At 52.2% G+C, this 21,677-nt stretch overlaps 1 protein-coding gene across 2 annotated transcripts in view; it reads right to left on the bottom strand.

Moving 5' to 3' along the window:
• The window catches only part of STRIP2 (striatin interacting protein 2), a 79,294-nt gene that overhangs the window by 49,184 nt on the left and 8,433 nt on the right, over positions 1-21,677 (bottom strand). For both annotated transcript variants that reach the window (XM_034763859.1, XM_034763858.1), the window contains exons 3-8: positions 12,533-12,607; positions 5,976-6,110; positions 4,057-4,177; positions 3,490-3,558; positions 2,484-2,590; positions 1,971-2,098 (exon numbers count right to left, since the gene is read on the bottom strand). In XM_034763859.1, coding sequence (XP_034619750.1) covers positions 1,971-2,098; positions 2,484-2,590; positions 3,490-3,558; positions 4,057-4,177; positions 5,976-6,110; positions 12,533-12,607 — 635 coding nt within the window. The remainder of the gene's footprint in view (positions 1-1,970; positions 2,099-2,483; positions 2,591-3,489; positions 3,559-4,056; positions 4,178-5,975; positions 6,111-12,532; positions 12,608-21,677) is intronic.

The following is a 21,677-nucleotide window of genomic DNA, read 5'->3' as shown; positions in this document are numbered from 1 at the left end:
GCCGGGGGGAGAAGAGAAAGAAGGGAAAATGAGCCGTTCCTCACACCCCCCCGGAAACCAGCCGGGATGTTCTCAGCACAGCTCAGCCTGGCCTCTGCGGCCGCTTCCCAGGCTAGTGCAGCTACACTGGCGTAAGGACACCGACCTCCAGCGTGTGCGCAAACGCAGGGGAATCACCCCCCTTGCGCGCAGTGTAGACGTAGCATCAGCTCCTCTTGGGCTTCCCTCAATTCTCTTCTCTCTTTGGGGTTTGCACCCTGCAAATACTTGGAGGCTTGTGCCCACCCTTAACTGTCGTAACTAGATCTTCGCTCTCCTAGGAAGATCATCCAGGAGCAGCCGTGCAAGCCGAGGACTATTTCCTCCTGGCTCCAAAGCCAAAGCTCGCAGCAGGGCCTTTTTCGTTTCCCGATCAAGCTGCAAAGCCACGTCTAATCTGCTGCCCACGATCATCCCCAGTGACCTTCCAACACCGCTGGAGGAAACTCTCCGGCCAGCGTTATACAGCCCAGACTAGCTGATCTTAACGGTCCCTTCGGGGCCTAGAAAATGAAATAGGAGCATTGCTGCTTCCCAGGCATTTTCCTCTCATTTCATTAAGGGTGTTTCCAAATTACTTTCCCACGGATGTTTTTCCACATTCTAAGAACATAACATAAGAACGGCCGTACCGGGTCAGACCAAAGGTCCATCCAGCCCAGTATCCTGTCTTCCAACAGTGGCCAATGTCAGGTGCCCTAGAGGGAGTGAACTTAACAGGTAATGATCAAGTGATCTCTCTCCTGCCATCCATCTCCATCCTCTGACAAACAGAGGCTAGGGACACTATTCCTTACCCATCCTGGCTAATAGCCATTAATGGTCTTAAACTCCATGAATTTATCCAGTTCTCTTTTAAACCCTGTTATAGTCCTAGTCTTCACAACCTCCTCAGGCAAGGAGTTCCACAGGTTAATTGTACACTGTGTGAAGAACTTCCTTTTATTCGTTTTAAACCTGCTGCCCATTAATTTCATTTGGTAGCCCCTAGTTCTTGTATTATGGGAATATGTAAATAACTTTTCCTTATCTACTTTCTCCACATCATTCATGATTTTATATACCTCTATCATATCCCCCCATAGTCTCCTCTTTTCCAAGCTGAAAAGTCCTAGCCTCTTTAATCTCTCCTCATATGGGACCCATTCCAAACCCCTAATCATTTTAGTTGCCCTTCTCTGAACCTTTTCTAGTGCCAGTATATCTTTTTTGAGATTCAATTTCACGTTGTCATTTCTCATCCAGATTTCGAGATGCTGTGTTGCCTCCAGCCTCCCCAGCATTTCCATATCCTTTCGGGTAACACGTCACTTACTCCCTCTTCCAGATATTTATGGATGGTATTTAATGAGCCCTGACCTAACACGAACCCCTGCGGTACCCCACTCTTACAATCTTCTCCAGCCCACATTTAACTCTCACAAAAATCTTGCACGTCTGATTCTTCGACCAGTTTGCATTTCAAATTGTGCTCTTCGTCCCCAAGCCAACCTGAATTAATTTCTCAAGTAAGATTTCCTGAGACGCTATGACCAATGCTTCACTAAGCTCAGATGTCACATCCGGCGCATCCCTTCATCCAGTGACCCCAGCGAGCTTTATAATTTATAAACTCCCAGTGCAGATCCTGGGGCTGTTGTGTGCTAGGCATACACAGATCCTTCTCGCTCAGAAGTTTCGGTGTTACAAAAGCTGGTGGTGAAAGTAACTCAAACCAGGAGATCCCCTAGGACCAGTTGCTTTCTCTTGTCTATTGTCTAGTGCCTTTTTCAACCTAGCCTTAAACGTGTTTTAAGTGACGATGAGACTTCGATGCTGGGACGTCTACAAGGCTGAATTAATTAGCAAAAGGAGCCCAGGCGGCAGCCTCCCAATATACAAGTCCCTCCCCAATTCAGGAGACTCTTGGGAAGCAAAAGGATCGCACTCACCAGAAGCACCTTCCACAACAGGAGCAGGACCTTCTTCATGGGGAAGTGGGGGGCGTGTCCACTGCAGAACTTGGCCACCATGGTGAAGAGCAACAGAGCAAACGGCTCTTCGCTGTGCACGGGAAAACCTGCGAGGGAAGGGACCGAAACCAAACAAGCTTGGAATAAAGAGAATCTCCCCCGTCCCGCACCCTCTCGCCACTGGAGCGAGTTTATTAGCACGTCGTGCAGGGACTCTATTCGCCAACGTGCCGACAGCAACCAGCCCCCAACAATCCCCCCCCCCCACCACCACCACCACTAGAGTCTCCACAGTCTTAGCCCAAACTTGGTTTGACCTCGGGCTGGTGGAATAAGGGGGATCCCACTACATTTGCTGGTGGTTTGTTCCCTCTGGTTTTACAGCTACCACTCCGAGGCCGTTGCAGCAGGACGGCGGAGCGGGCTGCACCCCCTCAGACGTGGTTGTGCGTGAGAGAGAAACTGCGCTTTGGAGGGTGGCCAGCTACTCACTCAGCTCCGTCCTGAAGGTCTCCCGGGAGCTCTGCCACTCGGGCGGGTCAGCCTCCGCCTCCACACGGATGTTCTCCACCATCAGGTACAGGACGCTCAGCAGCACCCTGGAGAGAAGGTGTCAAGACAGGCAGGTCGCACGGCCACCCACGGCCCATTTCCTCTACAGGTCGCCCCTGCCTGTAGGGCTTGTGGGGGGGAATCCCAGCCTCTCCATCCTGCCCAAGGCAGGTCCAAGAGGAGGGGAGAAAGTCTGGGGTTTTCCTGGAACAAGCCAGTGACTTTCGCCTACGTTACAATCCAGACTGTTGTACAATCTGCCCCCCTGAGCCGGAGCCTGCAGATCTCCAAAGCTGGACCTTCCATCCCACCGCACTGCAATTGCTCGGGGTGCAAGCGGCGGATGCTTGTGGGACCCGCCGCGTTAGGGCGACGCCCACGGGGTCAGCAAAGTGACAGAAAGGAACAACTAAAATATACTGCATTTTCTCAGCGGAGATACTGCTTCCCCCTTGGATGATGGGTTTACCCCCCTGTCCCTGGCCCCCCTCACTTTGATCATGTCTCCCCACCTATTCCTTCAAATACCACATATCCAGACAACCCTCCCCACAGCAAAGGGCTTGCTACAGTCTTCTGGGGAGTCCAACAATGCCCCTCCAAGGCCAGAGAGGGAGTAGGGGCCATAAGACGACTTGATGTTTCATCCCCTTTCCTCCCAGGAGCTGAACATGCAGCTTCAATAGCAATGCCAGACTCCACTGGCCCAGAGAGCTGAAACCACTCGCCTCTCTCTGCAGGGCAGCTGCCCCAGGGCCACCAGACACCCTCGCTGAACTTAGCCTGAAGAATAAGCCTGGTGATTTCCCTGGTGCTTTGGCCAAGGCAGTGGACAAACGGGCTGGGTGTGCCCGCTGACCTGACAGCTCTTTCCCATCTCACGTCCTGCTCCAGGGCGGGCGGGCAGGTTCTAGAATGGAGGACACGGGGTGAAAAGACAGGTCACCTGAGCTCCGTGCTATCCGCTAAGGAGATGGCTGGTTTCCTCAGGGCGCTGCTGCAAGCCTGGCTGTTGCTGCAATGAAGAAAGAGGAGGACAGGAGTTGGTGGTCAAATCTCCAGTCAGTCAGTGGCTGCTCCGGATGGAGAGAGACTCCACCACTCAGACCCGACAAGGCCACATCTAGGGCCCAGGTACGCTATGAATAGCCATAGAATCATAGACGTGTAGGACTGGAAGGGACCGCAGTAGGTCATGTAGTCCAGTCCCCTGCACTCAAGACCATCCCTGACAGGTGTTTGTCTAACTTGTTCTTAAAACCCTCCAGTGACAGAGATTCCACAACCACCCCTACATTGTCCTTTCTACACTAAACCATCTCTCTCTCTCTCTCTCTCTCTCACACACACACACACACCTGCTCTGGTGATTAGACCACCTTTGTTCAACCCCGCCTCCCCACCAAAACTCCAGTTACGGCCATTAGCAAGGAGCCAGAACCAAACAGGGACATCCCGCGGACGTATGCGTTACAAAGACGAGAGCAGATCAGAGAACGCTAAACCCTCTCACTCTATCTCCATGTTCAGCAGCTCCAGGAAGGCGGAGAAAGTCCCCATCTGGTACAACAGGAAGTTATTGTGCCGAGACCAATGCAGGACCTCCGCTTCCATGTCACACTCGCCAAATACACCTGGGGGAACAAAGAGGCCGATGGAGCAAACCGTGTGAAGTGAAGTGAAGTTAGTGCTGGTGAAAGGTACCAGGGCTGGCAGGACCGGAGTACGGCGAACAGGTGCACCAACCATGCAAGCTTCCTCCATCCCAACATGGAGGGACCACTTATCGGAGTGAGAAGGGAGTTTGGGCTCAGATCCCCATTCAACCACTGGTTTCTCTCCAATTCTGGAACCAACATGCTCAGGGTCTAACCGATCACCATATGCGGGGTTGGGAGGGAATTTCCCCCAAGTGAAACTGGCCTTGGGGGTGGTGGTGGGGGTTCGCCTTTCTCTGCAGCAGTGGGTGCGGGTTGCTTGCCAGAATCATCTGGGTCTGACTCATGAAATCAATTCCCTGCCATTACAGGGCCTTGGGCACCGGTGCACCTCGGTCCCTCCTGCTCGCCGCTTGGACACACTTCAGTTTAGTCTCCTGAGGGCTGTAATACTTTGGTTTGGCTTCACTTGTTGAGTTTGATGCCCGGGTGCTGGCTGGTGCTGGTGCCCTGTACGATGGGAGAGGTCAGACTACATGATCTGGTCCCTTCTGAGCCTAACGTGGTGACGGCCTTTCTGATTGACAACAATCCACCAGGAACTGCACTGAGAACCAACCCCTCACCCCACTCTGTCCTCCTTCACCAGATGGCTGACTTTAAATAACCGCACAACAATACATCCATGTGCAGGAACAGCCAATGCCCAGTCAAAGAAACCTCCCTCAACAGGGGCAAACGACGACGGGCAAACACTTCCAGTTTCCATTTGGCCTAAGGTAGGTCACAATTTGGGAGGAGGGGAAGAGAAATTGACTCAGAAAGTGAGGGTCTCTGGGTGCCGAAGATCTGGCTGACAATATCCAGTTACCCCCTGGCTGACCTGCACAACATGAAAACGGAGGAGGAAGAGCAGAAGGAAACACAGGAAGGAAGGGGAGAGGGAGAAGCCAAGTGTGAGGGAATGGGAGATGCTTGGTGAGGACCCACCCAGCTGGGCAATGAGGGACCCTGCTGTAAATCGCGATCATAAAGGGTCTCCTCTGGGACTCTTTTCAAGCCGACCAAGCAGCCTGCAGGTGATAAATCCAGCCCAGGTCGGCAGGGACTAAGTTATTCCAGCAACCTCCATACTAGGCGTTTCTAATGCCCCATTGCTACAGAACCTAGGTGCCGAGTACCTGGCAGCATCCAGATCTAGAGATTAAAGTCTTCAGTTTCTATTCCCAAGCCCATGAACCAGTCAGTCTCCTAAGAGTCGTTTCTTAACGATGACATTAGCCCTGCGTCTGGATGCACGACAGCCTCCGGCCGGCACTAGCATACCACGGTGACGGGCAATGCAGAAATGTCGTAAGGGCCTATGTAAATGAAGATGCCATTTGCATCCAACTGGGGTGAAATCTACCCCGCGTTAGCCTGCCGCACACTAAGTGTCCGTGTAGCCCCTGCTGTCATGAACTCCCAGTTTCCGAGTGGGCTTTGATCTACTCCCATCTCAATGCGGGACAGATCAAAGCACACGTAGGAACTTTTAGTGTCCAGTAGCCGGGTCCACAAGGACACAGTGCGTGGCAGGCAAGCACCAGGCGGATTTACACCCCAGCTTGACGAGAACGAAGCATTTAGACAATGCAGGGCTTGGAGAGTCGCCCCATCCAGCCGGGGGAAGCAAACAATTCCTCCTCGCCTTAAGAGCGACCAACCTTTCCGAGTAAACTCACAATGCCCATGCCACCTGGCGCAGCACCGTCTGCTGGGCCCAGGCAGTTACCTTGTGCCAAATAAAGGACAGCTCGTGCTGCTTTCAGTCTCTTGTCCCTGTCGACCACCTCCAGCCCGTCCAGCAACCGCATCACATAGGCCTTCTGCTGAGCCTGGTCCAGCTCCGGCCATCTCTTGCCCTGCACTGGAAACAAGAGAGGAGAATGAGTCAGGATCTTAGAATCATAGAATCATAGAATATCAGAGTTGGAAGGGACCTCAAGAGGTCATCTAGTCCAACCCCCTGCTCAAAGCAGGACCAATTCCCAGCTAAATCATCTCAGCCAGGGCTTTGTCAAGCCGGGCCTTAAAAACCTCCAAGGAAGGAGACTCCACCACCTCCCTAGGTAACGCATTCCAGTGTTTCACCACCCTCCTAGTGAAATAGTTTTTCCTGATATCCAACCTGGACCTCCCCCACTGCAACTTGAGACCATTGCTCCTTGTTCTGTCATCTGCCACCACTGAGAACAGCCGAGCTCCATCCTCTTTGGAACCCCCCTTCAGGTAGTTGAAGGCTGCTATCAAATCCCCCCTCATTCTTCTCTTCTGGAGACTAAACAATCCCAGTTCTCTCAGCCTCTCCTCATAAGTCATGTGCTCCAGACCCCTAATCATTTTTGTTGCCCTCCGCTGGACTCTTTCCAATTTTTCCACATCCTTCTTGTAGTGTGGGGCCCAAAACTGGACACAGTATTCCAGATGAGGCCTCACCAATGTCGAATAAAGGGGAACGATCACGTTCCTCGATCTGCTGGCAATGCCCCTACTTATACAGCCCAAAATGCCGTTAGCCTTCTTGGCAACAAGAGCACACTGTTGACTCATATCCAGCTTCTCGTCCACTGTGACCCCTAGGTCCTTTTCAGCAGAACTGCTACCTAGCCATTCGGTCCCTAGTCTGTAGCAGTGCATGGGATTCTTCCGTCCTAAGTGCAGGACTCTGCACTTGTCCTTGTTGAACCTCATCAGGTTTTTTTCTGCCCAATCCTCTAATTTGTCTAGGTCCCTCTGTATCTGATCCCTACCCTCTAGTGTATCTACCACGCCTCCTAGTTTAGTGTCATCTGCAAACTTGCTGAGAGTGCAGTCCACACCATCCTCCAGATCATTAATAAAGATATTAAACAAAACCGGCCCCAGGACCGACCCTTGGGGCACTCCACTTGAAACCGGCTGCCAACTAGACATGGAGCCATTGATCACTACCCGTTGAGCCCGACGATCTAGCCAGCTTTCTATCCACCTTACAGTCCATTCATCCAGCCCATACTTCTTTAACTTGGTGGCAAGAATACTGTGGGAGACCGTATCAAAAGCTTTGCTAAAGTCAAGAAATAACACATCCACTGCTTTCCCCTCATCCACAGAGCCAGTTATCTCATCATAGAAGGCAATTAGGTTAGTCAGGCACGACTTCCCCTTCGTGAATCCATGCTGACTGTTCCTGATCACTTTCCTCTCCTCTAAATGTTTCATAATTGATTCCTTGAGGACCTGCTCCATAATTTTTCCAGGGACTGAGGTGAGGCTGACTGGCCTGTAGTTCCCCGGATCCTCCTTCTTCCCTTTTTTAAAGATGGGCACTACATTAGCCTTTTTCCAGTCATCTGGGACCTCCCCCGATCGCCATGAGTTTTCAAAAATAATGGCTAATGGCTCTGCAATCTCACCCGCCAACTCCTTTAGCACCCTCGGATGCAGCGCATCCGGCCCCATGGACTTGTGCACGTCCAGTTTTTCTAAATAGTCCCGAACCACTTCTTTCTCCACAGAGGGCTGGTCACCTTCTCCCCATGCTGTACTGCCCAGTGCAGCAATCTGGGAGCTGACCTTGTGCGTGAAGACAGAGGCAAAAAAATCATTGAGTACATTAGCTTTTTCCACATCCTCGGTCACTAGGTTACCTCCCTCATTCAGTAAGGGGCCCACACTTTCCTTGATTTTCTTCTTGTTGCTAACATACCTGAAGAAACCCTTCTTGTTACTCTTAACATCTCTTGCTAACTGCAACTCCAAGTGTGATTTGGCCTTCCTGATTTCACTCCTGCACGCCTGAGCAATATTTTTATACTCCTCCCTGGTCATTTGTCCAATCTTCCACTTCTTATAAGCCTCTTTTTTGCATTTAAGATCAGCAAGGATTTCACTGTTTAGCCAAGCTGGTCGCCTGCCATATTTACTATTCTTTCTACTCATCGGGATGGTTTGTTCCTGCAACCTCAATAAGGATTCTTTAAAATACAGCCAGCTCTCCTGGACCCCTTTGCCCTTCATGTTATTCTCCCAGGGGATCCTGCCCATCTGTTCCCTGAGGGAGTCAAAGTCTGCTTTTCTGAAGTCCAGGGTCCATATTCTGCTGCTCTCCTTTCTTCCTTGTGTCAGGATCCTGAACTCGACCATCTCATGGTCACTGCCTCCCAGGTTCCCATCCACTTTTGCTTCCCCTACTAGTTCTTCCCTGTTTGTGAGCAGCAGGTCAAGAAAAGCTTTGCCCCTAGTTGGTTCCTCCAGCACTTGCACCAGGAAATTGTCCCCTACGCTTTCCAAAAATTTCCTGGATTGCCTGTGCACCGCTGTATTGCTCTCCCAGCAGATATCAGGGTGATTAAAGTCTCCCATGAGAACCAGGGCCTGTGATCTAGCAACTTCTGCTAGTTGCCAGAAGAAAGCCTCGTCCACCTCATCCCCCTGGTCTGGTGGTCTATAGCAGACTCCAACCACGACATCACCCTTGTTGCTCACACTTCTCAACTTTATCCAGAGACTCTCAGGTTTTTCTGCAGTTTCATACCGGAGCTCTGAGCAGTCATACTCCTCTCTTACATACAACGCAACTCCCCCACCTTGTCTGCCCTGCCTGTCCTTCCTGAACAGTTTCTATCCATCCATGACAGTACTCCAGTCATGTGAGTTATCCCACCAAGTTTCTGTTATTCCAATCACATCATAGTTCCCTGACTGTGCCAGGACTTCCAGTTCTCCCTGCTTGTTTCCCAGGCTTCTTGCATTTGTGTATAGGCACTTAAGATAACTCAATGATCGTCCCTCTTTCTCAGCATGAGACAGGAGTCCTCCCCTGTTGCGCTCTCCTGCTTGTGCTTCCTCCCAGGATCCCATTTCCCCACTTACCTCAGGGCTTTGGTCTCCTTCCCCCGGTGAACCTAGTTTAAAGCCCTCCTCACTAGGTTAGCCAGCCTGCTGGCGAAGATGCTCTTCCCTCTCTTCGTTAGGTGAAGCCCGTCTCTGCCTAGCACTCCTTCTTGGAACACCATCCCATGGTCGAAGAATCCAAAGCCTTCTCTCCGACACCACCTGCGTAGCCATTCGTTGACTTCCACGATTCGACGGTCTCTACCCCGGCCTTTTCCTTGCACAGGGAGGATGGACGAGAACACCACTTGCGCCTCAAACTCCTTTATCCTTCTTCCCAGAGCCACGTAGTCTGCAGTGATCCGCTCAAGGTCATTCTTGGCAGTATCATTGGTGCCCACGTGGAGAAGCAGGAAGGGGTAGCGATCCGAGGGCTTGATGAGTCTCGGCAGTTTCTCCGTCACATCGTGTATCCTAGCTCCTGGCAAGCAGCAGACCTCTCGGTTTTCCTGGTCAGGGCGGCAGATAGATGACTCAGTCCCCCTGAGGAGGGAGTCCCCGACCACCACCACCCTCCTCCTCCTCTTGGGAGTGGTGGTCGTGGAACCCCCATCCCTAGGATCCCTCACGGATCCTGTTCCAGCCTCTCTCGGATACTACAGGGATGGCGTGGAAGCAGGTGGAAGGAAGCCAAGTGGAATAGTGTCCAGAATCACTGGCGTGCTGGAGACGCACACGGACTTTTCTGGGCACTAGACCAGTTCTCAGCACCTTCCTTCAGATGGACGACGTTGTCAGGGAGGCCACTTGTCTGGTTTTAAGCCAGACAGTTCTCTTTTGTCCCCCGTCCGGTACGAGACTAAACCAGACGTGGTTTTGTCCGGTATCATGGATGGGGGACACCATTTTGAAGGGCATGCCACTCCACCTCCCCGCTGGCATGACCTCGCATGCACCGGGTGCGGGCGGTCGTGCTGGCGGAAGGGCACGCTTTTCAAAATGGCTTCCTCTGGGCAGCACCACCTCATGCACTGCGTGTGTGTGAGGTCATGCCAGCAGGGGCAGGCCCACGCCTGTCCCGGAAGTACAGGCACGTCCGGTGTTCTGGGGACGCGGCAGCGACCACCCTACCTATTGTTCCTGCTGGACACAGCCAACTCATGGGACATTGGGAAATAGCCCAGCCAGGCAGAGTCAGCCACCGCTCTCGTGATCCCTCCCTTCGCTCGTTGTGTAGGGAACCCAAGGCTGCAGGAACGCCAGCTGCAAAGCACACGCGTATGTCACAGAACCTGTCAGCTTCATCTCAGAGAAAACCCCACAGACAAGCCCTCTGCAGGCAGCAGTGGTTCTGGGGTTTCAAGCATTGGCAGGCTCTCAGTCAATAGCCAGTAGGGACGCGCTAGTGATGCACGTCTGGCTTCCGTTCCCGACGGCCCCCGACTCGTTGCGTAACCATGGGCCATTCGCTCGCTAGCTCTGTGCTTCGGTTCCCCTGCTCTGCGAAACGGGGACGATACGGACCCACGGCAGCGGGGGAGCAGTGAGAATTCACGTCTGAAGATCAAGGGGATCCTTAGAGGTGCTGGGATCTTCTGTAGAGGCAAAGATGCTGGGTCGCTCCTCACGGACGAGAGCAGCGCACGCTTCTCTGTGTGTAGTCTGCTCTGTTACAACCTTTCGTATTTATATCCCCCCCCGTTACCACAGTACCTGAGCACCTGGCAACTTTTAGTGCAGCGGCTCTCCAGCTTATCTGATCGGGCCCCCGTGTGTGTCTGGAGTCGTTTAGGGGTGATTCGTCGATATCACTCTTCACGGCCGACTTAGCACCCCATTGCCACCCTTACTTCTGTGCTGCTGCTGCCACCCTGGGGCCGACAGCCGGAGCCGTGCCCCGGTGAGCAATTGTGGCGGGGGGAGGAGAAGAGAGCCCCCAGGTGGTGGGGCTCCGGCTCTCCCCTTTATCCCTGCCTCCCAGGTGTGCACGCCCTTCTGCACGAGCCCCAGCCACTCAGGACTGGCCGCACACAGCTCACGCCTCCTTTGACACACTCCCGCACCTCCGAAAGCCAGAGCTGGGCCAAGGTGACACCCAGCTGGGGAGCCACTGACCCCCCATCTGCCCTGGGCCAGGGGGGCTTGGGACACAGGCCGGGGGCTGCTCTGGGGCAGGTGGAGGGTCTGCAGCTCCCCACAGCTCCAGGGGCTGCTCTTACCCTTGGGGGGGAAAAAAAGGGCAGGGGGCTGGGCCCAGGGCGAAGAGTGGATGGGCCATGGCCCCTTGGCCCCCCCCGTTCCAGCGCTCCTGCCCCCACCCACATTTGTTGTGACAGGTTATTGTTAAGGCTGTGCGTCTGTCACGCCGGTCACAGATTCGGTGACTTTCCGTGACTTTTGCAGCAGCCAGTGCGGCTGGCTGAGGGGCTGCCTGAGCAGTCGGGCAGCCCCTGGGCCAGCTGCAGCAGTTTGGGTGTGTCGGAGGGATGGGGGGGGGGGGCTCAGGGCTGGGGTACAGTGCAGCGCTTACCTCAGGGGAGGGGAGGCTCCCTGGAAGCGGCCAGCATGACCCTGCAACTCGTGACGTAGGTGGAGGGGCCAGGGGGCTCTGCGCGCTGTCCCTGCCTGCAGGCACTGCCCCCGCAGCTCCATTATAATATAATATATGGAGATATCCTATCTCCTAGAACTGGAAGGGACCCCAAAAGGTCATCGAGTCCAGCCCCCTGCCTTCATTAGCAGGACCAAGTACTGATTTTGCCCCAGATCCCTAAGTGGCCCCCTCAAGGATTGAACTCACAACCCTGGGTTTAGCAGGCCAATGTTCAAACCACTGAGCTATCTCTCCCCGCCCGCATTGGGTGCAGTTCCCAGCTAATGGGAGCTGTGGAACCGGAGCTTGGCAGGAACTGTGCACGGAGCTGCAGGGACATCCCGGGCAGCGTGCTGCTGCCCACCCCCCTCCCAGCACCAGTGGGGGTCCCAGCCCCCCCCAGCATCTGTTGTACCCCCAGACCGCCCCCTCCCAACCATAGAGCACCTGCGGGCCCCCAGCCCAAGGTTTAGTTATGGGTAAATAGTACAAATCGTGGACAGGTCACGGGCCGTGAAGTTTTGTTTCCTGCCCGTGACCTGTCCATGACTTTTACTAAAAATACCCATGACTAAAACGTAGCCTTAGTTATTGTGACATCTGATGAACTTCCGCTGGCTCCTTACAGCTGGGCTCACAGGGAAAGTAATTTTATAGGCCCAGTTCTCACAACCCCACCTCAAACCCTGAGTCAGTCCAGACACCAAAGGCGCAATGTACGGATCCAACCCAGCACAACTCAGTTGGCACGAGAAGCACCTCTCCCGTCTGGGCAGTCCCACTGAGCTCCGTTCACCCGGGTCAGGGCTCCTCACGAGGCCAGGTCTGCAGGGTTGGGACCCTTCTTGCCACATGAAATGCAACCGCCTGGACTGAGATACCTTGAGTTTGAAAATCCTCTTCGAAGCACTTCCTGTTGATGGTGAACTCCGGCTCTTCCGTGTAGCTGTACAGTTCTATTGGGGAAGACACACAAAAAAAAAGGCTTGAAAGCGGGCGTAGCACTTAGAAACAGAGCACCCCACGTACCAGCTCCAGTGCCCGAGTTCTCAAAAGGGCACCTCGGGGCCCATCTACTCCTTTGAGCAAACACGTGGGAACTGGACGCCTAAATTAACTAGATTGGGGGCAGCGTGGCCTGGTGGAAAGCGCTGGATTGAGACCCTAGATTCTATTCCAAGCTCTGCTCCTGGCCGGTGGGGTGACCTTACGCAAGTCACGTCCCCACTCTGAGCCTCAGTTTCCCCATCTGTAACATGTAGATAATGATCCTGACCTCCTCTATAAAGCACTTTGAGATCCATGGATGAAAACGGCTATATAAAAGAGTGAGGGATTATTAATTATTATTATTATTAGGCTTTTCTACCACCACCATGTACCTTAACTACACCCCTGTGAGGTTAGGAAGTATTATCCCCATTTTACAGATGGGAAATGGAAGGACAGAAATGTACCTTTCCCCAAGGAGACAGGCTGTGGAAGAACCAGGAACAGAATCCAGGTCTCCCAATTCTCAGGCCAGTTCCTTCATGACACACGCATCCTTCCTCTCTCACTTAGGTGCCCAAGTTTAAAAATCATGCTCAGAGTGTCAATGAAAATAAATGCAGCCAGGGTGAGGATGAGACACGGCGGGTGGGTTTAGGTAGCTCTGACTGAGCCTGGAATATACTTTGTTCGCTAATACAAGACACATCAGCAAAGACCCACTGAACGTGTGCACCAGCACCACTGTCGTTTGCTAGAACGGCATTTTAACATCCAATTGACTTAACACCATTTATGCCACTTGTTTACTTTTTTGCATTTCCCCATTTCTAATCAATTACACCTTCAGGGTCTCGGTCACTAGCCCATGGGAGTTGCTCGCACTGCGGGGAACGTTTCCTCAGGATTATTCTGGAAGTTCTTTCTATTGCCGTAGAGTTGTGTAGCGAAAGGGGCCACAGAAATAACCATGATTTATCTTACAAGAAGAATGAGGACCCAAATCCCCACTGTGCAGGGCAGTGAAACAGTGTCACGACTGGGACGTGGGCAGTCGGGCAGGACTAGCAGTCAGGCTTAGTGGCTGCAGCAGGAGCAGGCGTCAGAAGCCAAGCTAGGGGTCAGACGCAGAGTCGAACCAGGAGTCGAACCAGTGACGAGGAATAAAGCCAGGAGTCAGAGCCAAAGGCCGAAGCAGAGAACAAGAGCGAGGCCCATTAGCACCAAGCCAGGTACCGCCAGGCTGCAGAGACAGCTTCCTGGAACTCCCTCCGTGCCTAAATAACGCGCCTGGGGCAATCAGAGCTCACGGGGGTGCTGCCATTGGCTATTCTGTAAGAGGCACGTCCTGTGTTGCTTATTCCCCTATGGTTTATAGTGCACGGATCACCGCTATGCCGTGGCTGCCAGGGTGGAAGTGTTCATCACCTGAAGCCCTACAGACCCCGGTTCTACTCGGCTGGACCCTTAGAGGCAGAGACACTCCTGCTTCAAGGAACTTGCAGTGGACATTAAAACCAAGTCACTCAGGCCTTGTCTACACCACACAGTCAGCATTCGTCAACAACACAGTAGAGAGTGACATTCGACAACGCTCCTCCCGCCAATTTAACTCTCCTGCCACACCGACAAAATAAAACCACCTCGACGAGAGGCCGGGAGCGTTTTGCAACACAGTTAGATCAACACAACGTCAGTGTAGACGTTGCGCTTGGTTATATCACCGTAAATGGCCTCCAAGAGGTGTCCCACAATGCCCAACCTGTATTTGGTGTCAAATCTGACCCAACACTCTCCTTCTACAGGAAACCCCAATATGAACTGCAGGAGGTGGGTACTTCGATCTATAATTCATGACACTACGAGAGCGAAGGCAACCCTTTTACAGACTTTGTCCTACGGGACAAACTCTGACGTTTCACTGGCGCATCCCGACCCGCTATCACTTTTGCACTAAATCATCAAGTTGCGATGCTACAGAATGACGTTTCACAGGCTCCAAAAGCCATTTTGGTACCGCAAGCGCTTGAGAAGCCCAACACCACTCTGAAAAAAATCGAGATGGGCCTGATTCCTGATATTCACGAGATAAGTGTAAGGGGACTGTTGCCCCCTTACTAACATTCAGTGGGGTGTTTTGGTTGGCTAGCTCCCAGCACTGAAAGGGGAAGGGTCGATGGCAAATCAGGAGCCTGAGACTGACAGTCCCCAGGGGCAATGGGGAGAGGCCAATGCTCCAGATCAGCCTGATTGACAGGGCGGGCAGGCTAATCAGAGAGTCAGGAGGCCAGGGTGGGTCCCGTCCTCCGTGGGAACTGGAATGGCCTGAGTCAGACAGAGTGGGGCCGAGCTAAGGAGAGGGCAGGGGCCCGAGCTAAGCTGCTGGGAGCAGAGTTGCAGCCCCAAAAGCCAGAGCACAGCCCGGAGAGAGCAGACCTACCCTGGGACCAGAGCTGTAGCAACCAGAGCCAGAGGGGCCAGACAAGCAGTCAGGAAGCAGGTCAGAGCTGGGAGCAGAGTCACAGAAGCAGCCTGCAGAGCAGAGCTGTCCTGGGAGCAGAGCTGCAGCAACCAGAGCCAGAGGGGCCAGAGAAGCAGCCCAGGGAGCTGAAGGCAGAGCAGCAGCAGCAGCCGTGCTGAGGCAGAGTGGAGCTGGAGCTGAGGCTGGAGCAGTCCAGAGCTGGGGCAGTCCGGAGCTGGAGCTGAGGCTGGAGCAGTCCGGAGCTGGAGCTGAGGCTGGAGCAGTCCGGAGCTGGGGCTGGGGCAGTCCGGAGCCGTGTGCAGTCCGAGTGCGGTGAGCAGCTGGGGAGAGTGAGGGGGACCCTGGGCAGTGGGCCCAGCACAGGGAGACGCCTCAGCCAAGAGGCCTTGCAGGCCAGACTTGCAGGGGGATCATAACCCCGACTGGGCAGGGGCGACGCTGGGAAGAAGGGTCCTGCCACCTAGAGCCTGAGAGCGTGTGGCCACCGCCAGAGCAAGTGTCCAATCCACAGCGTCTCTGCAGCACAGACAGGGCCTGAGAAGCAGGCCTGGGACCTACAAGGAACAGATTGAACTGCCCTGACGTTCCAGAGACACTGGTTGTAATGTTCCCTGCCACAAAGCAGGGTGATGTGTTTTCCTCTAACCTTTCCCATTTTTCCTTATTCTTTTTTTAAAATTAATTGTTAATTAAACAACTTGTATTTGCTTTAAATTGTATGAAATGATCAGTGGGTCAGGGAGGTGCCCAGTGCAGAGAGAGTACCCCGGAGTGGGGACACCCTAGCCCCTGTCCTGGGTGACCACCGCAGGGTTGGGGGTCGAGCCCCCCAGGAATCCTGGGCCCAGCCTTGTCGGGGTTTATGAGGACTCTGCCAGACAGGAGAGTGGAAGGGAAGTCCTCAAGGGCAGGGAGGCCTCTGGGTAAAGGAAGTGGGAGCGAGGACTCGGATCCTTTCGCTAGCCCTCTTCACCGGGGTAGTGCAGAAGCCAGGAAAGTTCCCCACAATAGCGGGACCATTCCCCCGCTTACATAAGGGTGAAAACTCCAGGAATGTCAAGTAATCGTGGGTTTGGGATCACAGAAAGGACAGCCAGGAGCACTACTTTCTCCTCTCTCCAGCGGTGGAAGAACACCTCACTGACAAAATGTGCTGCAACTCCGTCTGCACCAGCAGATCCTCTGCTTAGAAGAGCTAAAAATAGTGACCCCTTTACAGTTTGCTGGCAGGAGAATGCTCCAGACCCCTGACAATTACACTGCAGAAACAACCAGAGTCATTCCCCTTGTAAGAGCACAGGGTCCGACCTGTGCTTAACTCCCTCACCCCCCACTTATCCTGACCACAGAGCAGGGCACTGTGCAGCACTGAAGGGGAACAGCTGGTGAGTAACTCTCACTATAAAGTAATTCCTGCCCTGGAAACAAACACCAAACGACATAACCCTCCTGCTGCTTGTTACCAGCCACCCTGAGGATTATTCTGAGCACCCGGCCAGCTCGGCTTGGGGTTTGGAACGCGGGTGTGATAAAGCCACTGAGCGAAACGCTGACACGAAACACCGATACGCTCGGAGTCGGCATGTTCTAGTCATAAGGGCACAGCATGCGGCTCGGAGCTTAGGTTCAGCTCAGACAGACACCCAACAAGAGGGGGGCCAAGAATGGGACTGGAAGCCTTTCGCTTTTCAGCCCAAGCTGACTGTGGTCAAAAGTTGTTACCAGCTGATGGCTATTCGGTAGCCTATGGAAGTGAGCTGATGAGTTTCGCAGTCTAGATCGCCATCACTGCACTCAGCATCTTTCCGGTCAACAGGCCAATGGTTCAGTAGGAAATGACCTTGAGATCTTTCTGAGCAGGCAGATGTGACGGGTTCGGTCACAAAGACCCACCTTGGGACTCTTACCTGATGTGCTGAGACTACCTCGGAGCCCGTTTTCTCTGCCAGCTGGGGCCTTCAGAACCCTGCCTGGTTGAGCCAGACGCGCAGGCCTGCTGCAACACCGACCCATGCCCCCAAAGCTGCAAACTTAACTGAAAACAGCTTAAGAAGTGCTCCTGGCTCCAGCACCCAGCTGCCAATGGGAGCCAAACCCCAGATAAATCCATTTTACTCTGTATAAAGCTTATACAGCAGGGTCTCAAACACGCAGCCCGCGGAGTTATTTGCTACGGCCCGCCTAGCTCCCCGCACCTCTCCCCGCCCCGCCACTATTTCCTGCGGCTGCCAAGCTCCCCTCACCCGCTGCCCCCAGTGCGCCACGTCCCAGCTCCTCTGCCAACCTCCAGGTGCTTCGCGCTGCCATACAGCTGTTTGGCGGTGCTTAGCGCTTTCCAGGAGGGAGGGGGGAGAAGCGGGGAGCCGCGCGCTCAGGGAAGGAGGCGGAGAGGAGGCGGGGCAGGGATTTGGGGAAGGGGATGGACTAGGGGCAGGGAGGGGGCGGAGCCTCATTAATGGGGTGGAGTGGGGGCGTCAGTGATGCGGCCCTCAGGCTAATGTACTAGTCCTCATGTGACCCTCGTGGTCATTTGAGTTTGAGATCCCTGTTATACAGGGTAAACTCATAAATTGTCCGCCCTTTATAACACTGATAGAGATATGCACAGCTGTTTGCTCACCCAGGTATTAATCACTTACTCTGGGTTAATTAATAAGCAAAAGTGATTTTATTAAGCCTAAAAAGTAGGATTTAAGTGGTTCCAAGTATTAACAGACAGAACAAAGTAAGTTACCAAGCAAAATAAAACAAAACATGCAAGTCTAAGCCTAATACATTAAGAAACTGATTACAGATGAAACCTCACCCTCAGAGATGTTCCAATAAACTTCTTTCACAGACTAGACTCCTTTCTAGTCTGGGCCCAATCCTTTCCCATGGTACAGCCCTTGTTAGTTCCAGCAGGCGTCTCAGGTGAAAAGCAGGGGATTCCACATGACTGGGAGGCCTTTGTTCTGTTCCACCCCCCTTTATAGCTTTGGCACAAGGCAGGAATCCTTTGTCTCTCTGGGTTCCCACCCCTCTTTCTAAATGGAAAAGCATCAGATTAAAGATGGATTCCAGTACCAGGTGACATGGTCACATGTCCTGTGAGCCTTCCTCCAGGACTGGCCTGCACATATGCAGTGGAGGCTTGCAAGTAAACAGAGCCATCTACAGTCAATTGTCCTAGTCAACGGGAGCCACCAAGCTTCCAAACCACCATTAATGGCCCACACTCTGCATAATTACAATAGGACCTCAGAGTTAACGTCATATTTCTAGTTTTAGATACAAGAATGACACATTCATACAAATAGGATGACCACACTTAGTAGATTATAAGCTTTGTAATGATACCTCACAAAATGGCTTTTGCATAAAGCACATTCCAGTTATGTCATATTTCCACTCATCAGCATATTTCCAGAAACATATGGAGTGCAACGTCACAGCAGGGTGGGTAAATTTTTGAGAGGGATGGTGCAGAAAGGTTTCCACTGCCTGTGCTGTACTCTGTCTCCCTGAGCTCCTCCAGTTCTTGGAGAGTACTTCGGAGCAGTCCTCTCTGAAGCTATCCTGAGACCTTACTCCCCGACGAGGAAGTGACCGCCATTAATTACTCAATACCGTCTCCAATTCTAGGTAACTATTTGGGACGTCCTCAACCTATTGCTTATGTCTGTGTGTGCTTAAATCTAATAAATTGTAGTTTTAGATAAGAAAAGGCTTACTTGAATACAAAGTTTCAGACAGACAGAATTGCTGTGTTCCCACTGATTTATTCCTGACAGTGTCTGGAGTGAAACAGTTACGTTACCACTGCTTTGGGTTTTGAAAACCCTGGGTAACATCCCCTCTCCAGTGTTTAAAGACAGAGCTAATTAGACTCAACTCTGGGTATGGCTACACTACGAGGCTTTTAGCGACACAGTTGTGCTGCTACAGCCGTGCCGCGAAAAGCCGCACAGTGTAGCTGCTGTTTGTCGGCAGGAGAGAGCTCTGCCGCTGACAAAAATCTTCCACCCTCCACCCGCCCCCCCGAGCAGCAGTGGCTTTATTGGCAGGAGCGCGCTCCTGCTGACAAAGCGTTGTTCACACTGGCGCTTTTCATCGGTAAACCTTTTTGGGTTCGGGATGTGTGGTTTTTTTGGTGTTTTTTTTTTTAAACACCCCTGAATGACAAAAGTTGTGTCGACGAAGTGCCAGCGTAGACAAAGCCTGACCGTCGTTGTTTCTGTTCAGCGATTACCAGCGGTAATCCACCAGCAGAGCCGCTAGACCTGCTACCAGGACAGTGGTGGAAGGGAAGACAACGCAGAGGCTGCACTGGCAGTGAGGTTTCCTGCTACCCAGTGAAATCACTAACAGCTGGGTTAAGCAGTGGAAGCTCAGAACAGGGCAGAAGTGTCCAGTGAGTGTCCAACAGAGACAGCCCGTGACCAGCAGCGGCAGAGTAAAGCACCAGCGGCAGCAAACAGCCAGTTGCAGACGTGCACAGACACCACAGAGACACTGCTCGACACCCCCTCCGGGGGCAGAAGGTGAATCCTTGCGAACACACCTCTGAACTCTGGGTCTTTGCTAACCAAACCCAGCCAGCTGGGAGCTGGGTGCAGCAGAGGGAGCAGGGAGTGATGTGTTAAAGGGACATCGGACGTTTCCACTGCAAGGTGGGAAACTGAGGCAAAGACCACTGCCCAGGGCACTGGACAGGGAGGTGCTTGCTTACGGGTACATGATTTGAATGTGGCTGTGGTGTTTTTCCAAACTAGTACTTGGTTCCCTTTCCCTTTTATTCAAAGTTCTCTTTTGTTACACACAGACTCCGTGCTTGCAAGAGGGGAAGTTCTGCCTCTTACAGGCGCCCAGGGTGCTGGTCCATTTTTGCAGATTACTGGCTGGGGGCTCGAGTTGGTTCTGTTTTGCAGTGTTAAGAGGAACCCCTACATGTTGAACTCGGCCCTCGCTGCTGCTGATTCCACCTGGCAGAAAGGTTACTCACAAAATAAACAAGGAGCAGCGATTGTAACATTTATCGCAATTTTTTCAAGATTTTGAAAAAAATTCTCACATACAAAAGAAATGAACATGTAGGGTTCTCAGCGCGCACAAAATCAAGCAAATAAGGCCATAAATGCGTCCTCGGTCATCTCCAAGGGGTGCTTGGAGGATTAACTAGCCAACGTGTGCAAAGCCTTTTAGACAGATGAAAAGCTGTAGGTTTAAACATGAACAGCAGGTCTCCTTAATTATCACCATAATAACATATGGAGATATACCTATCTCACAGAACTGGAAGGGACCTTGAAAAGTCATCAAGTCCAACCCCCTGCCTTCACTAGCAGGACCAAGTACCGATTTTGCCCCAGATCCCTAAGTGGCCCCCTCAAGGACTGAACTCACAACCCTGGGTTTAGCAGCCCAATGTGCAAACCACTGAGCTATTCCTCCCGCCATCACGCTATTGATCTTCGTCCTGCTATTGCCATTCAAAACTATAAATAACAATTTAATCAGATCATACTGACATTTTTTTAAATCCCTTTAAATGCTCACAGTTGTGCAAAATTCTGGGTTTTAAACATTTTTATTGTTATCTGGGTTTTAAGCATTTTTTAATTCTTATTGATTTAGGTTTTCAGAGTGGCAAGAAAGCAGAGGGGAAGTGAGAGAATTATTGAATGCGAGTAGAACTTGAGATTCAAGAAGTTAAAGCGGAATCCTGCTAAAAACACAAAGCATCAACATCCTATGCAAAATATACAAAGTAAATATTCTTAAATCAAATTCTCAGAAGTTCTCAAGCAGCATTTTTCAAACTCAGCCTATCTGTAAATTCCAGATACCGATGAAAATATTTGTGTCGATTTCTATGTACGATTAAATCGACTTTTACCGATAAAAATCGAATTCTCCCCTGGCTACATGTAAGAAACTGCTGCATTTCATCTTGGAAGGATCCTACTGGCAAACCCTATGGTTATATATTCTGATTTTGCTTTGCACATGGACCTCCAGCACCCATCTAACTTTTCTAGGTGATCCTTCTTGAGGTTATCGACTCTTGTCTTAATTATTTAGCCACGTATGTTTGAATACATCTTGGTGGACACAAACAAACATGTATGGAGACAGGTTTTTTTTTTTAACTAGATGATAAATCTATATTATGGCAAAGGCCAAATCTCCCAGGCTACATACTAACGTGACCTCAATGAGTCACATCGCTCAGCGTTCTAGCCACTAAGGGACCACTTGGCGTTGGGTACACTGAACTACAATCCAGTATAAGCAAGAGAGGAATCTTTGCTGAAGAGGGTTTGTGGAATTAGGATAGGGGTTCATAAGGCCCCACCCTGGGGAACATCTGGTATGGTACATGAGTCTTGGAGCGCAAGAGCTCAAGGCTGTGTGCATCACGGAAGAAAGGAAAGCTGGTTTATTGGCTGTTCGTGTATGCCCACCTCTGGACTATCCCAAAAGAGGATCCAACCCTGTTCCAGATGCCAGGAGTAAGGGCGACAAGGAAGCTGCACAGATCTACTCACATGAGCACTTAAGTTACGACGGAG

This window comes from Trachemys scripta, chromosome 1 (assembly GCF_013100865.1).
Source record: "Trachemys scripta elegans isolate TJP31775 chromosome 1, CAS_Tse_1.0, whole genome shotgun sequence".
NCBI classification, from domain to species: domain Eukaryota; kingdom Metazoa; phylum Chordata; order Testudines; family Emydidae; genus Trachemys; species Trachemys scripta.
The sequence above is the reverse complement of the archived record's forward strand: the minus strand, read 5'-3'. Positions and strand labels throughout refer to the sequence as shown.